This window comes from Prosopis cineraria, unplaced genomic scaffold (genome assembly GCF_029017545.1).
Source record: "Prosopis cineraria cultivar Desert tree isolate PC_DT_omini unplaced genomic scaffold, ASM2901754v1 PC10, whole genome shotgun sequence".
Classification (NCBI taxonomy): Eukaryota; Viridiplantae; Streptophyta; class Magnoliopsida; order Fabales; family Fabaceae; genus Prosopis; species Prosopis cineraria.
In genome coordinates, this window is record NW_026555341.1 from 7,538,290 (window position 1) to 7,555,564 (window position 17,275).

General features: G+C 32.8%; 1 protein-coding gene across 1 annotated transcript; it reads right to left on the reverse strand.

The window, feature by feature from the left end:
* Positions 1 to 7,004: 7,004 nt before the first annotated feature.
* LOC129322851 (uncharacterized) lies at positions 7,005 to 10,448 on the reverse strand. Its single transcript, XM_054969281.1, has 4 exons — positions 10,077 to 10,448; positions 9,424 to 9,576; positions 8,686 to 8,757; positions 7,005 to 7,964 (listed from the first exon to the last, which is right to left on the reverse strand). The coding sequence occupies exons 1-4, from the start codon at positions 10,221 to 10,223 to the stop codon at positions 7,296 to 7,298; spliced, it is 1,041 nt and encodes a 346-aa protein (XP_054825256.1). The 5' UTR covers positions 10,224 to 10,448; the 3' UTR covers positions 7,005 to 7,295.
* Between the last annotated feature and the right edge of the window lie 6,827 nt (positions 10,449 to 17,275).

Consider the following 17,275-nt stretch of genomic DNA (forward strand, 5'->3'; position numbering starts at 1 on the left):
GACTTTAATGCCTACCTGCCTTGTGAAGATAAATGTGGTGGCAATAGTTTTAATTGGAAATTGATGAAATTCTTTAGACAATGCATCAACCTTTCTAAGCTTCTTGATCTCAATTTCATCAGAGAAAGATTTACTTGCAAAAAAGGAAATCTAAAGGAGATACTCGATTGGGTTTTTTGTAATACTGAATGGAGACTTTCATTAACCAATGCCAATAGCTATCATTTGCTTAAATATGGCTTAGATCACCAGCCGATTAGTATTAAACTTGATGATAAAAGTATTACTACTCAGAGAGCTATAGCTTTCAAATACCATGCCGCGTAGTCTTTAAAAGATTCCTTCAAACCTCTCATCACTGAATCTTGGCATGACAATAATTGCAAGAATAGGACCTCCAAATTCATAAAACTTGCTTCAGAATGGAACATGAATAATATTAGTGGTATCACTGTGAAAAAGAGGCAAATTCTAAAGAGACTTGAAGGAATTGATCGTAATAGAAACTCCAAAGATAGCTACTTCCTCAAAAAACTTGAAAAATCTCTTTGGCAAGATTACAACAAGGTTCTTCTGCAAGAGGAATTGATTTGGTATCAAAAATCCAGATATAAATGGTTGCATTTGGGTGATCGCAACACTAAATTTTTTCATGCTTCTACTATCATTTGAAGGAAAAGAAATCAGATCTTATCTCTTAAAGACGAGGATGGCAACTGGATACATGAGTAAAATTCTCTCAAGAACTTAGCTGTCTTTTCCTTTGAAAACATTTTCAAAGTAGATATTGAAAGAAAACCCAAGCTTATCATTGAAAGATCCATTCCTTCCCTGTCTGACGCCCAACTTCTTTTCTTTTATCGTGAAGTTTCTGATAAGGAAATCAAAACTGCTGCTTTTGATATTGGAGCTTTTAAAGCGCCTGCTCCTGATGGCCTTAATGCTAATTTTATCCACTCCTATTGGGATGATCTAAAAGAGAGCATCTTTACTTTGATTAAAAAGGCTTTCAGGGATCCAACAACTGTTGCTGAGATTAACGATACCTTTATTACTCTTGTCCCTAAATTGAACCACCCTACTTGTATGAAGGATTTTTGCACGATTTCTTTATGCAATGTTAGCTACAAAATTATCTCTAAGATCATAGCTAACCACCTTAAAGAATGTATGAATCACCTAATTGGGGACAACCAATGTAGCTTCATTCAAGGGAGAAAAAACAGTGACAATATTATTATAGCTCAAGAAGTTATCCACTCCATGAGATCTAAAGCAGGAAAAAGAGGATTCATGGCTCTCAAATTGGATCTTGAAAAAGCTTTTGATAGACTTTCTTAGGATTTCATTGATGATACTCTCCACGCCATCGGAATAAATATCCATTTTAGGAGAATCATCATGACAGTCGTCTCTTCTGCTCGCTTGAGAGTCCTTTGGAGTGGCGAACCTTCTCATGAGTTCAGATCTACCTACGGCATTAGACAGGGAGATCTCCTCTCCCCTTATCTTTTTATCCTTTATATTGAGTGATTAAGTCATTGCATCTGTAGTAGTATAGATAATAATGATTGGAAACCTATTAATTTAACTACTAATGGTCCACTTATCTCTCATCTCTTTTTTACTGATAACTTATTGCTCTTCGTAGATGCATTAATTCTACAAGCTGGTATCATACAAAAATGTCTTCAAGAATTTTGTAATGCCTCTAGTTAAAAAATTAGCAAAGAAAAATTGAAGCTCTTTTGCTTAAAAAATATCAACATCAATAAAGCCTTGTAACTCAGCAATGAATTGGGCATCCCGCTCACAGAAAATCTTGGCAAATACCTTGGGATTCCTATTTTACATAAAAGAGCTTCCAAAGTAACTTTTGCCCCTCTTCTTGATAAGATAAAGTCTTGTCTATCTTTGTGGAAAAGCTGCTATCTCAACATTGTTGGAAAATCTGTTCTTATACAGTCTGTGCTTTCTTCTCTTCCTAGCTATATTATGCAGACTATACTCTTTTCTGACAACGTCATTTTTGAATTAGATAAAAGCTTTCGAAACTTTCTTTGAGACTCCTCTGATGGAACAAAAAAGCCCCACCTTATCTCTTAGGACAATGTCACTAAGGATAAGAAAAATGGTGGCCTGGGCTTTAAGAAAATCAAAAGTTAGAACATTGCCTACATTATGAAACTTTGTTGGGGGATTATTACAAAGCCAAACTATCTTTGGGTTTAGATCATTCGAGACAAATACAAATGCAATAAACCCACCATCCCAATGATCTACAATACGAATTTCTCCTCTTATACTTGGAAAAGTATCTGTAAAGTGTGGGATACCTTTATTTCTCAAGTTGGTTGGAAAGTTGGTAAAGGAGAGAAAATATCTTTCTAGCATGACAAATGGTCTCCTTGGCCATAACCTCTTGTTATTTATGCCTCCCCTAAAGCTAAGGTCATCCTTCAAACTAAAGTTTCTGATTTTTGTTCTATTACTGGGGGCTGGAATATCGAAAAAATGAAGCACTACCTTCACCCAAATGTGATAAATTCCATTCTTCTGGTGCAACCTCTTAACCCACATGGAGAAAATGATACACTTGTTTGGAGACCTTCCTCTGATAGCAACTTCTCAATCAGTTCTGCTTATAAAACTATTGAGAACTGTGAGACCAATATAACTTCCAACATTTAGTCCACTATCTGGAAATGGCCTACTTATGAAAAAATCAAGTTCTTCCTTTGGAAAGCTACTTGGGACCGTCTCCACACTACTTTTGTCAATTCCAAAAATGCGACACCTATCATTAGAAAGTGTCCCTTCGGCTGCAACTCCCTTGATTCTTCTATCTACATCTTACATGATTGCAGCAAATCAAGGTAAGTTTGATGAAACTAGTTAAACCTTATAAAATTAACACTTTATTTCTCTTTCTTTGCAGGAATGGATACTTTAAAATGCTAAGAATAATGCTGGAGGGCAGAATACCAGAAGAATCCCTTGGAACAAACTCTTCGCTCAGATATCCTGGAACATTTGGAAAGATCGCTGCTCTCACTTATATTTTGAAGAATACTTTCCCAACAATGACATTATCTTTTTCAACACACAAAACATCATTAATGATTACTGGCTTCAAGATCAACTTGGAAATGCTCATTTCATTAATGACAAATCTTTTTCCAAATAGATCAAACCTAACCCCGGTTGTGTTAGACTAGATGTTGATGGTTCTGCTTTTCTCAATGGAGCTGCTACTTATGGTGGCCTTATCCGAGACCATAATGGCAACTGGATAAAAGGTTTCACTAAATACCTTGGTTACCTTCCTATTACTGTTGCTGAGCTCTGAGCTATTTATGAAGGACTTTCCCTCTATTGAAGATGCAAATTCCCCTGCATCAATGTTTACTTTGACTCCTTGAAGCTCTATCTCTTATCCATTAATACCAAAGCCCTGTTCATCCCTTATAAGATACCATAATGAAAATAAAAAATTTCATCATAAAGAACTGGGTTGTCAACCTCAACCATGTATTTAGAGAGGGCAACAGATGTGCGGACTGGCTTGTCCACCAAGCGTCAAACAACAACAATGACATCCTCATTTTTGAAGACCCTCCGCTAGATTGCAGCACTCTTTTACATTTTGATCTGAACTAGTTTTACACAATTTTTTCCGTGGCCTTGTATTCAAAAAAAATTATAAGAATTATAAAAATTGAAAGTAAAAGTTGAGGTATTAGAAGGGATCCTGTTCCCTTCCTCTTTTTTTAATTGTGATATCTAAATTGCATTGTATGAAAACTCGAATCATATTGGTCGTATTGGTCGGTTCAGCCAGTGAATTGGGAACCTAGTCTCTTTTTTGATTTAAGTTTTCACTTAAACCGGTCAGCCATTAATCTAGTGTGACTTGGGGTCAACTTAAGAGAACCTGTCTAACCCAGTTGGGTTGTTGGGTCAGCTAGATTATTTTTTTATGTTTTTAAATTGTAAAAACTAAATAAAAAGTAAAAAATTCAACTTGAAAATTGTTAAAAAAGGCAATTAAATCATATTTCATTATTTGTGGTTCAAACTTTGAATAAAAGGCCTTAATTGTAAGTTCGAGCTTAGAAGATTCAATATTCTTTTAAATTAATTGTGCCTTAATTATTTTAATTTTTCATTATTTGTCGTTATTCATTTGTCTGATTGTCGCTTAGCATCTATGAATTATAATTGTCATTGTTGATGATTTTAGTGTTAGTAATTATTAGTTTTAGAATTTTTAATGATTGAAAGGTTGTACATCATAATTGTAAGAACGAATATTGAAAAAGCTATATTTTATTATTGTTAGACTTTTGGGTGGTTATAATTTTATAATTATTGTTGTATTTGTATCTTGCATTAGAGATTAATCTTAAATTTGATTGAATATTTGCATAATTAATGTCTTTTTATTTAAATTATATTATTTTAATTATGATCGGTTTGCCCTCCGGATTGGCCCCCAATTCAATCTTGGTTGAACTACTAACCTATTGGCTCGACTAGTTTAGTTTCCAGTAACTTGCTAAATTGAGTTTCTATTATAGTGATTTATATTTATTTTATTTTCTATTTCATAAAGTAATTTGTTTTGGCTAGTGGGTTAAGACCTATTTGAATTTCAATTGAAAATAATTGCTTATGAAAAATTAATTAATATAATTAATTTTAATTATAATTGATTATATTATAATGTGATCATGAATATTGTGTTTTTAAAAATTAATTTTAATAAAATTGATTTTATTTGGATAATTTCATAAGAATTAATTTTAAATATATAAATTATCATAAAAGACAATATTTTTTTAAGATATAAATATTAATATAATTGTATATAATATTATTAAATTTTGTTAAATTTTATTTAATAAATAAAATATGTATAATAATGATTCAGTTAATATTTATATAATATTTAACATAATATATAATTATGAAAATTATATTTGAAAATCACATTAAAATTTACGCACTCCCAACCCTGTCAACAACAGATGGGAAGACGCGAGCCCTTCACTCTAATTGCAGTTTCTTCACTCTTAATTAAATAAGGGCTCTCAAACAGAGATGGGGAGACTTGATGTGACTGTGAGGGAACTTTTCATATTTTTTGAGTGCTGTTCATGAGCCAAGCAATGCCACTATGGGCATATTTGAAAATTTAATCATTCTGACAAAATAATAATGACACCAAAAGTTATAATTGAAAATCAAAGGCTGATCCTATCAGCTTATAAAAAAACGGAGTTTCTGTGGCAAAATCGATTTTTTTATTTTTAAAGAAAAAGAACCGTTCGGGACTTTGGGTTTCTTTTCTTAACACCACGGTTCGGATTGACATAATTGATTATTTGTGATTATCCAAACAGAAGTTCAGTTAAATTTAAAATATTTATTAGTAATTGTGCATTTTTTATTTTTAGAAATACATATATAACACACACACGTGTAAATGACAAGGGGGGGACCCTCAACCTTTGATAGGATGATCATAATAGTACCATTAATGCACCTAGGCCATTGGCTATTACTTATTGCACATAAAAATTACCATTTCAAGAAATAATTATTCTACTCGGCGCTTTTAAACGAATAACCTAGCGCTTTAATTACCTACACATGTCTTTTTGGAAAGATGTCTTAAGCAGACCACGTCTGCGAAGACCTTCTAATTTCTCAATTGCTCTCCAATATATTGTTGGACAATACTAATGACCCATGAACTAAATTTTAATACATAATTTTTAGTGGCCTAAAAATTTATAACCCATTTTAATATTTATCATGATGGTATGTTGAATGTCTGTTTAGTCCTCTTCATATTCCACTTTAAGCAATACTTAGTTGGATCAAAAAATCGGGGGACCAACTGTTGGTCCCATTTAAATAAAGGAGTTGACTTTTCTAGCAAAGGAGGAATTATGGAAGATCCGAACTATTAAATAGAATTTAATGATTTAAATTTGGTAATTTTAAAAAATATAAATTTAATTTAAATGGTTTAAATCTATAGTGAAGGAACAAGAGACAGAAAAAGCAGTGGATAGAAACTTTTCTCCCAACTAAATTGCTACATATATTAGGATTGGAATTTGTACTCTCAACTATTTGTTTAAGTTGCGAAAATCTTTAAGAATTATTACTCAATTCAATTTTAATTAGTATAATAATTTATGCTTTCATCTTGTCTTACTCGATATTTTTTTTTAGTTTTTTTGTATTTTATTTGAAATCAAATTTTACATATTTTTGTTCTTAATTTGTATCTTTTTTATTAAAATTATTTAATATATAATTAAAAATATATTAATTTAATTACAGTTAGTCTGAAGTTGGTTTGACCATATTTCATTAATTGAACCACATACCAATGCCTTGATCCATTTGATGGTCGGTTTGGTTCCGATTTAATATCGTGAAAGATAAGTTTAGATTTCGTGCTCCCTTCCCTCAACAATTTCCAGTTTCATCATTTATAAAAGCTCAGATTCGATGTCTATTTTTCAGATTTTAGATATAGTTTCATTCTTGATGTGCTTAGGGAAGAAACGATTTTTCACTATAGATATATCTAATATGATTATTCATTTATTTGGCTGGTGCAATGAATAGTGAACACTCTGAGGAATTTTACTAGAATGAAATATTGGGAGAAATTTTTGCAAGTGTCAAGGATACTTTTGCCCTTTCAATTTTTTATGTATTTAAAAAATATTTTTCATTCATCTCTTGTTAAAAGTGCACCAAACATATTTGTGGTAATTAAGATCGCCTTGCACCTCACTCCAAAAGAGTGCGGAATTGAACCCCATAGGCCTTCGTATTCTTAACATCAATTGCTATGATGGTTATAATAATAATTCCTCTATGGGAATGGAATGTAACGTGAAAAGGTTATGATTTGTTAAAAAGGAGTTGCATTCCATAAAGCAAGAGGGAGAGCCGGTAATATTTGAAGTTTAACAACCTTGATGAAATTTGCTGCTACTATAATGATTAAGTGGGATATGTCACAACAGCCCTACATCATGTTTTCATTATCCAAGTCGATTTTTCAGGTTTACATTATGCCTTGTTTTCACCAACAACAAGAACAAACAATTGTCAGGCATCGTCCTCAGTTCCTGTTAACGGATACTTGGAGGACCCTGAGATTGAGTCCCTGTTTATCTTAGGTAGACGGTGATCCAGAGCAAATGATACAAATAAATTAGGCTCACCAGTCATGATTTGCTAAACTATTATGGCTTTAATGGAAGCTATTTCATGAGGTCTAAGAAGACAAAGCTATTCCAAAGACTGTGCAAGAGCATGGACGGTAATAAATTCCTTGATCGGGTAAATATTACACCCATCACCATCCCAAGAAAAATAAGTGGTAGCATCCTCTGTAAATTGAAATGCGCAAGAGCAAAGGCAACTGAACTCACCAGTATTGCACACCACACAGGCATGTATTTGGTAAGCGATGGAAGTAGAAAACCACGGAAAAGTATCTCTTCCCATACAGGAGCACAGATTGATACCACTATTGCAAATAATCCCATTGCCACGGGATCCCTTGCCATTATTGATTGTTCAACACTTGAAAGTGTGACAGGCGATGAAGGCAAAAGGGGTAGCAGGTCCAGGTTGAACTGTGAGAGTCGATTGACCAGGGGAAACATGAGACATCCCATGATGACATCCAGCTGCCATTTCCCTTTCAGGCTAAATCTGAACCAATCAGGGGGAAGGGGACGATACCGAGATAGGCAAAGCTGAAGAATTGCAATGCCAGCTAGTCCTTCAGTCATATCAGTGACTAGGCTAAATAGTGCCTGTCCTCTAAATGTCAACGATTCCTTGTTAAAACCAGCTATATGAGCCGCACAAGGAATCAACCAAGATCCTATAAACCAAAATACTGTTGTCCATAGAAGCATAACCTGCATGATACATTCTCTCACAATTTAGCCTCTCATGTTAAGATTTTGCTTTTCTACATTTTTAATCTACCTCACGGGGCCACATCACCCTGAGGGACTCATTCAATAGTCCAAAGCCATGTTGGAAACCATGTCGTGGTTTTATCACAAGAAAATTACCCATCTATTTCTATCCATATATTCTGTCAATTTTAGAATAGAGGGTGATGAAATAAATATAATCCATCTTAAAATACACAAGATGTGGATGTCATTTATTGCTCTCCATAAATCATAAGTTTGGATGTCTGTATATCTGTTTTGTCTGGTGAGAATGATATTTTTCCAAGCCATAGTATCATGACCAGGGCATCAGCCAAGACCAAATCCAGCAGAGAAGATTAAAGGAAGGTTGGCGAATCAAATTGTTATCAGCCTAACAAGTGAAGTCAAGGAGAAGGTTACTTGTCCATTTTCAAATTTTAATCGATTAATGGACTATTCTTAGATTTTTTAGCAGCTAAGCTAAGGTGTGCTTGATCAGAGTGGAAAAGGGAGAACTTAAGGGAAAGAGTGAAAGTCAAGGATGCACCATTAATTTCCACATTACATTGTTATTTCTAGATCCCATTCACTTCCACTCATATCAAGAGCATCATAAATTTAAACTCTACAGAATTTTATAACCAACATTAAGCAATGCTATTAAATAACATCAAGCTTGAAGTAGGACAAAACTTACAAGTAATATGGTCCCTGCAGCCCAAGGTACAACCCATTGTTTGCCAAATATCGTCAATACAGTATTAGCAGACTGAAACAGAATCAAACCTTTCAGTCAGCAAAAGATTAGACAGTATTTACATATTAGCTCTTACTCATGAACAAGATGTTGATGTTACAGTAATATCTTGCCCAGGGTAATCATGTGTCCTTATGTCTATAAAAACTCAAATAGGAAATGAAAATCTAATTTTCCTTATGCTGTAACAGAAAAACAAAAATCGAAATCTAATTTTCCTTTTGCTGTAACAGAAAAACACCAGCATCCAAATAGGAAATGCATTTGCTCTTGTTATCGTCAATTGGACAGACATATTAAAAAAAAACAAAAAAAAAAACATGAATACATTTATGGATTATATGTTTCAACATAGAAATTTTATATCGAACTATTTCAGATTGACTGCATGCTAGTATCCTACTGAACTGCAAAAATACCAATCAGACACATTTAAAAGGAATGAGTCTACAAATTGTGTATGCAAATGTATATGAAGCATGTCTGATTGGTAGCGAGTAGAATTGAGTTGGGCCAACTGAAGAGAGAAATTTCATCTTAGAAACACCGCGCAATTACATGATTCAATGTTCTACTATCAATAATTAGAACTCATATCATGATATGAATATCAATATTAAAAGTAGAACCCACTGACACAGTAAAGCGTGTGATATAGAAAGCAAATAACACCGTTACCTTCTGAAGGCCCGAATTCCAGTCTCTTTTAGTGACACTTGACTGAGAAAATTCAGGTTGCACCAACTCCTCGGGAAGATAATGACTTATAACTTCAGCCTTTGGGGTTTCTGAAGAACGATGTTCGTGCCTAAAGCACAAGATACTCAAATTCTGCAAGTGAAAGGCATCATGAAAACTACATCAGGTACGCAAAATTTAAAAAAAAAAAGAAAAAAAAAAGCTTGACCACCATTTTCACCGGAAACTTTGTACATTAGGTAATAAAAATTATATCTGGAATTTTTATTTGCATATCAAGCTTTTAAGGCTCACTCCAATGCTTAACTGCTCGAGCAAGGTTTTTTTCTTTTAAGAAAAAGGAACGAAGTTCAGGCTCCTGCTTACTGCATTCAATGGGTTAAAAAAAATGTGATACTCGATAGAACAACGTATAATTCAGGCCTCGGGTTAAATTCGAAAATGGATAGAACTTCAGGCCAAAAAAAGAAAAATGCTCAGAACTTTTTCGACCTTCCCTTTTTCCGGGTAGTAGAGAAGGCATTAATAATGACATTTCCGATGTCACATAAACAAGAGGAGAAATAACAAGCGAATAAAAAAGATGAAACTAACATGGAAAGATGCTTGAACTAGTTCCACAAACTGCTTACGTTCTTTGGTGACTTAGATTCCAAGATCCGAAACGGCCGAGAAATAGGACAAAGGGTTGGGGATCCGCTGAAGCCCTTAAATGGAGAGGTTGAGGGTGGAAGAAAGAAGCGACGGAAGACAGCGGAAGAGGAAGAGGCACTCAACATGGAGTCAAATTAGAACCGAACGCTGAAAATCACCAAAGCTTTATATCAAACCAAGTCTGTTTTTGGAGACCGATAAGAAGTGATTTGGCAGCCGGAGTCAAGCTGTTCTTCCCGAGGAATTCAATAGCCAACAGCAAATGGTGGGAGTTTTTAAGGGTGTTTGTGAATTTTAATTCTGGCCGAGGAAATTTGCCGGGGGTTGCGAAGAATCTTGGACTCTTGCTCTAGTAATTGAATTTTGAAAAAATACATTCAAGACCTCCAAAGATAAAGACTTTGAAATATCACTTTAAAATAAGAAAAGTAATTTGAAAATGATTAAAATTATAATACCTCTACATTTCTTTTTTAATTGATAAGTAGCTATTAGTGAAGTAATAAAGACTTATCCACATTTAATAAAAAATTATTCATTAATTGATAAATTCATAAATATAAAAGAACTTAGTTTTAAGAAGGGATAATTATAAATTATATATTATTCATTAATTAATAAATATTCATTCATATTTAATAAAAATTTATTTATTAATTGACAAATTCAAGAATATAAAAGAATTTTATTGTGAGAATGAATAAATATAGATCATATTTTAATAAATAGTTATTTGTTAATTAATAAGTATTCATTCGTATTTAATAAGAAGAGATTTGTTAATTAAAAAGTTTGAGAATTTGAATGAAGTTGATTGTGGGGAGGGACAAGTGTATATTATGTTTCAATAAGTATCAATTTGTTAATTAATAAGCATTCATTTATATTTAATAAGAAACTATTCGTTAGCTGAAAAGTAAAAAAAAAAGAGTATTATAATTTTTTTATTTAAAATTATTTTTAAATCAATCCCCTCATTATGCAATGATATTTCAAAATATTTTACTTCTTATTTGATATTACATTATTGCTATGATCCTTGAATGATATTTTCTATTATAATTTTAACTAATACTAATAATAACAATTATAACAACAACAACAATCGTATAAAAAAAAAGAAGAAGAAAAAGAAGGCATATAATAATTAAAATTTAAATTTCTTTTGAAATCATTTTAAGAGTTTTTTTTATCCTAAAATATCGTTTCATAATTCTTGTCATGATATGACCTAAAGCTATAAGCATGAGTTGCAAGTATCTCTTTTAAGAATTTGACATCTAAATTTCATAATAAAGATAAAAGAGAAAATTAGCTCTTAAATTATTTTATACCTTAAATTTATTTTTTATATAATATTTTTTTAACTTTTAAAAAGCAGTACAATTTAACTCATACCATTAACAAAAGTTAATATTGACCATTAGTTAACAAGAAATGACCAATAAAATTTTCTTGATCATTTCCTATAATTTTTTAAGATCTTGTATGTAATTTTTAGGTTCTTTACATTAATTTTTTGGTAATTTTTAGGTCTTTTTTTATCATTTTTAACTAAACATACTTACGTTTAAAAATAACCACCTAATGCTACATCATTAGTGCCTTATCATCATCCATGTGTGGGTTAGCTTATGACCTGTCACATATTATCTCATGCCTCGTCACTCACCACGTGTGCGACGACTCATGCCATGTCATCATCTATCATCTACCTCGCACTGCATCACTCACTTACTATCATGTCACATATTCATTACATTTATGTAAAGATCAAGACTTAAACCTTTGACTTCTATCTTCCTCAAGCATTATTTCTCTTTCTTTGTCAGTTCAACTAAAATGTACCTACATCCATTATATAAAAAATTAAATATATGTTATTTAACTACGCAAATATATTAAATAATATATTATAAAAATACATATGTATATTATATTATATTTTCAATTATTAATATATTAAAAGTATTTATATTTGTACTTATATGACTCTTTATATTCTATTTTTTTGGTAAAAATATTATTTTTTGTAAGGAAAATGAACTCAAAATACAAAAAATATTAAATATTAAATAATTTTATTATGAATATTTTAGTTAATTTTTAAATTTTATTTTTATTTTTAAATTAAAATAATTAAATATATAATTAATTAACAATTATTTCTAAAAGTTTTTTTTTTTTGTAATAATTAGTTAGGAACATAATCCCTAACTAATTATCTAATTTTAGATAGAGATAACATTCCCTTACTATTTTTCTCGCTAATTATCTTACTTTAGATAGGGATTAATAGTCCCTCACTATTTTTTTCATTAATTATTTTATTTTAGAAAGGGGTTGACATTCTCTAGCTATTTTTCTTGCGAATTTCAAGCCTAACTATGAAGTCAACATCTATCACTAATTTAGCATTTTAGAGAGAGATAGACAATCCCTCAATAAATTCCCTTGCTAATTCACATTTTTCTAACGTTGATGTTTCTAAAACTAGAGTGTACTTTTAGATAATGTGCATAGCTCAAGGCGAGACGAAATTAATAGCTTACTTAGGTTTACCTAAACAATTGATTTAGGAAAGTATCTCAATGTTAAATTCCATTCCAAGCCTATAGGGAAGGGTACTTTTGAGGATGTTGTTTATAAGGTGAAAAGGAGACTGACGAATTCAAAAGTGAAGTCTCTTTCCCTGAAAATATAATCTACCTTAGTGGCAGCAATAAGTAAGGACATCCTTAAATTATCAAAATTTAATTAATTAATCAAGAGTAATTAAGTAATAATTAGGCTAACAGTGATTAGTGATGGCTAATGGACTTTTATATTTGTGGGTATAGCCTTTAGATTGAGTCTGGGAGGCGGATTGGGACATATGGTCCCAAAACATAAGGTAGAATTGGGATGCCTAATTTTATGCCATTTGCCGTGGCAAATGGGGGCTCTTGCTGCAATGAACGACTAAATATTTTAAAATTGTAGCTCATGTTCAAGTTGTAGAAAAAAAAGGAGAAAGGAAGGAGAATGAAGAGTAAGCAGTAAAAGGAGTATTGTGGTTTGCTAGGACAAGCTTTCAAGACCATTCTAAAGGGGTTCAAGCTTCAAGCCTATAAGGTATTCATTTTTCCTTTCTCCCCCACTTCATTTATGCATTTCAGCCCTATTTTTTCTTTAAGGGTGGTGATTTTGGACCTTACAGCAATGGGTCCTGATCCATTAGTCTTAATGGGGCTCATGAGAGTTATTTAACCCTTCTAAACCTATTTTCTTGGATTTTATAAAGTTTTGAGGTTGGGGTTAGGGTTTTGGATGAACCCTAGTTACTATAAGGATAAATTTAAGTTTTTGGGTGTTTCAATTATTCATATTTAAATTAATAGAAACTAAATGGAGTTAATAAAAATTACTAAACTCATTGGTTTAGTGTTTAGACTTGTATTTGGGGAATTTAGGTCGTTAAAGAGTTGATTTTGGGATAAGAAGTGGTACTTTAGTTGAAATTTAATGATATTAGTAGCTTTATGATAAAATTGTGAATATCTTATGATGAATTAGTGGGTTGCTATTGCATGCTTACTATAGTTGTTTTCACCATTGCACATATGCTTGTGAATTTAGTATTATATGATTTGCATGATGGTATATTGTGCATGATGGCATGAACATGGTTCAGGTGGGAAGATGCCTTAAGAGAAGTATGTTATATTTTCCATGTGGAACTATATGACTAACACTATGGGTAACCCTGATGTTTGGTTTTCTTTCATAGGTCGGGTCTTTCTGAATCTCACCCTGGATTAGGTGCAAGTGTAGGTGCCTAGATCCATTGCCCTTTTATATCACCTTGGACTAGGTATGGTATTGAGCATTCCGACCCCATAATGGATTCAAGAAATTAGGGGAACTTATGGTTTGAAATTGAGCTAGGAATCTTTGGTCGGATGCCTCCTCATGATTGATGAGTTTGAGTTAGTCCATTCACACAAACCCAATCTTATTATATTATCAGCCTACGGTATTCAGTCAGCAGTATGTGAAGGAGATAAGGAGCTAATGATCATGTATTAGATTGAACCATGGGATGTGATACGTGAATGTTGTGATAATATGTTTTATGCTGTGATGTGTTTTATATAAATGCTCTCATGTGTACCTTTATTGATTTGACTTGCATGTGCATAATTTAAAGCTCTCCTTGGTTGTTGAGTAGTTATACTCGTATATGTTTACCATTTTTATAGGAACTAGTTTCGGTAAAGAAAGGGGAAAGCCTTTTGAGGCTTTGGAATTTTGATTCCTACTTCATATAGCCTCTATCTTTTGATTTTTTTTTCTTTATGTGTAATCAATATGGTAATGCATTGCCAATTAGGACAATCATTTTTTTGTTTACTTGTACCATTACATGTTATTTGTGGTGATTCTTTTGTATTTAGAGCCATAATCTATTGTTATATGCTGAAGATGCTATTCAAGGCCTAAATACTAGTTTGCAAGTAGGTTTAGAATCTATTAATGTTACTTTTAAAGGCTGTAAACTATGAAGTTATATTATTTTGGCCTCCCTTATGGTTTTAGCTGAAAATCGGGGTTAAGAAGTGATAATGCCATGCTTGTGGTATATCTATGTGTTGGTACATTGTACAAGTAATCTTAAGTCTTAGGGACTTGATCTAAGTGAGTGTTTAGGCTTTTAACACTTGGTGTGGGTTTTGGATACCTTGGAATTGTTTAACTGTGAAAGAAAAGTAGTTTTAATTTTAGGTCTTTAATTTTCTACTAAGATGAAATTTTGATATGAAATCAGTGCCATTAGCTAGCTTACTATCTAAGCTTTTTGAAAACACCTAGATCATTCCAATCGGATGTTGAACAAAGGCTTGGAGTATGTCCAAAGCTTGTCTTTGTGCTATGTTATAACAGTACAAGGGTTATCAATGTTGTGTAGTGTATTGTGGTGCACAGCATGGTTGGGGCTTGTCGTGACAAATTCTAAGGTTGGTTGCAGCAAGGAGTATTGGCCATGATAGATGACATTATACAGAAAAGTGATTTGTTAAGAAAAATGTTACTTTCAAGGATTATCATTTATTAAATGATAATGGGTTAAGATCTAATTTTACCTTTATACTTATTCTTAAAGAACACTGAGCACTTTAAACTCTTAAGTAGGGCAAATTTTCCCTTTAACTACTTTTTAGAGGAGAAAAATTACCTTTCTGTTAATCTATCATTTATTCTCCTCTTTTGTGCTTATGTGTCATAGTGCAGGGCCCATTGTCTTCTTACTTAGTGCCCAACATGTGACCTTTGACCCATGGTTAACCTTCTAACGTGGCATCTTCTTCTTCGTTCTTCTTCTACCTTTAGTTCTAACCTTCCTCACCCAATTTTATCTCCTCCTCTAGCAAATTTATTTTCTAAGGGTCCACATTAGCAACACCATCACCATCACCACTTCCTCCTCTACTACTATGATTACTACAACTATCATTGTGCTTGGTGCTTGAACCATAATACCCCTCAAATTAACAATGGTATTGAGATAAAGAAACTCGACTAGTTGAAGAGGTATGCCTCACCTTTCAATCTCTATTACCAAATTTCTTATTGGGTGGGAACAACCAGAGACTACTACGGATCTGATAGTCTTCTCATTACATAGTACCTCTTCACCTTCGCTAACAATAGATAAAAGCAATGGAAAATTTTGAATTCCCTTCCTATTGACAAGCATAGATTTGGGGCTCAATTATTGACCAGAGCCCTCATTTCAAATGCCTTTGTGCCATAATTTGGTGATGCATTGCAAAGGCAAGGCGATGACCCAGATCTAGATCTAAACCCAATAAAGTGACAATATGTAGAAAAGATCCATATCAGAGGAAGCATGATATACTAGGTGATAAACAGGTCATAAGCAAGGTAGAAGCTAAATCTTCAATAGTTAGTTTGATTTGAAAAGATTGGCAATGATGATGGCTGATGAAGTAATGGATGCAAGGAAAGAGATTGAAGAAGTAATGGATAAGGAAGAAGGGATGAGTGATTTCTTTATGTATAGGGTAAATCTGACAATTGTGAATTCGCGAGAGGTGGACGTATATTGACATAAGCCAAAAGGGTTAGCTATGGCACAAAGATTTTGGGAAGAAAATAGTGAGAGGAAGGAGAATGTATAGTGAAGAAGAAGAATATGAATGAGATTTGGTCAAAGATGGGGTTTGACTTCACAAGTTGGAGGCCAGGCCAAACAATGATGGCTCCATGCCATGACATATCATCAAAAACAAAAAACAAAAAACTTAACGGTTAACTCATAGAAGGATATTTTTTTCCCTAAAAAAATAGTTGAGGGAAAAAATTACCCTAATTAAGAGTTCAGGGTACCTGACGCTCCTCGAAAATAAATACAGAAATAAAATTGAACCTTAACTCAATAATAATTTATGCTTCCTCATACACTTTGATATATGTGTGGCTATATTTCAAGTATTTAATTGGTTCTTCTTTTTAAAGTTTTGTGTTAAAATTTTTAAATGATAAGTACAAGTCTTTTAACTATAGCAGACCTTTTAAGCCGAATCTCTTCTTTTCTACTATAACTAGTTTTCTTTTACTATAGTTAAATCCTTTCTACCATGATAAGGTGTCCAGGTTGGTTAGATCTGGTAGTACATAGAAATATGGTTAATTCTATGGAGTAATTTAGCTGATATTACACGGATACACTATGCAAACTACAAAGTAACCTGTTTCCACTCGTGAGACGCTTGGCCGGAAAAACAAAGAGTTCATATGGGGGATGGAGGATGAGAAACAGCGAGTTCACTTGGTGTCATAGGATAATGTTTGTAAGAGCAAGTAGAATGGCAGGCTTGGTATATGGCAAGCCAAGTTTCAAAATCAGGCATATCTCATGAAGCTAGGTTGGAACCTTATGAAGAAAAGATATGCATTGCGGGTTAAGGTGGTACAAGTGTGGAAATGACCTCATTCTAAAGATCAACAAAAAATGGCCTGGCTCCAACACCTGGGCAAGTATTAAATTATCATGGGATAAAGTTGTTTCTAGTCAGAAGTGATTAATGGTGGACATGATGTGAGGTGGCGAGGGGAGAAAAGTGGTGCGTTCTCTGTAAAGTCTGCCTACAACTCAATCTGCGATTCGGATGTT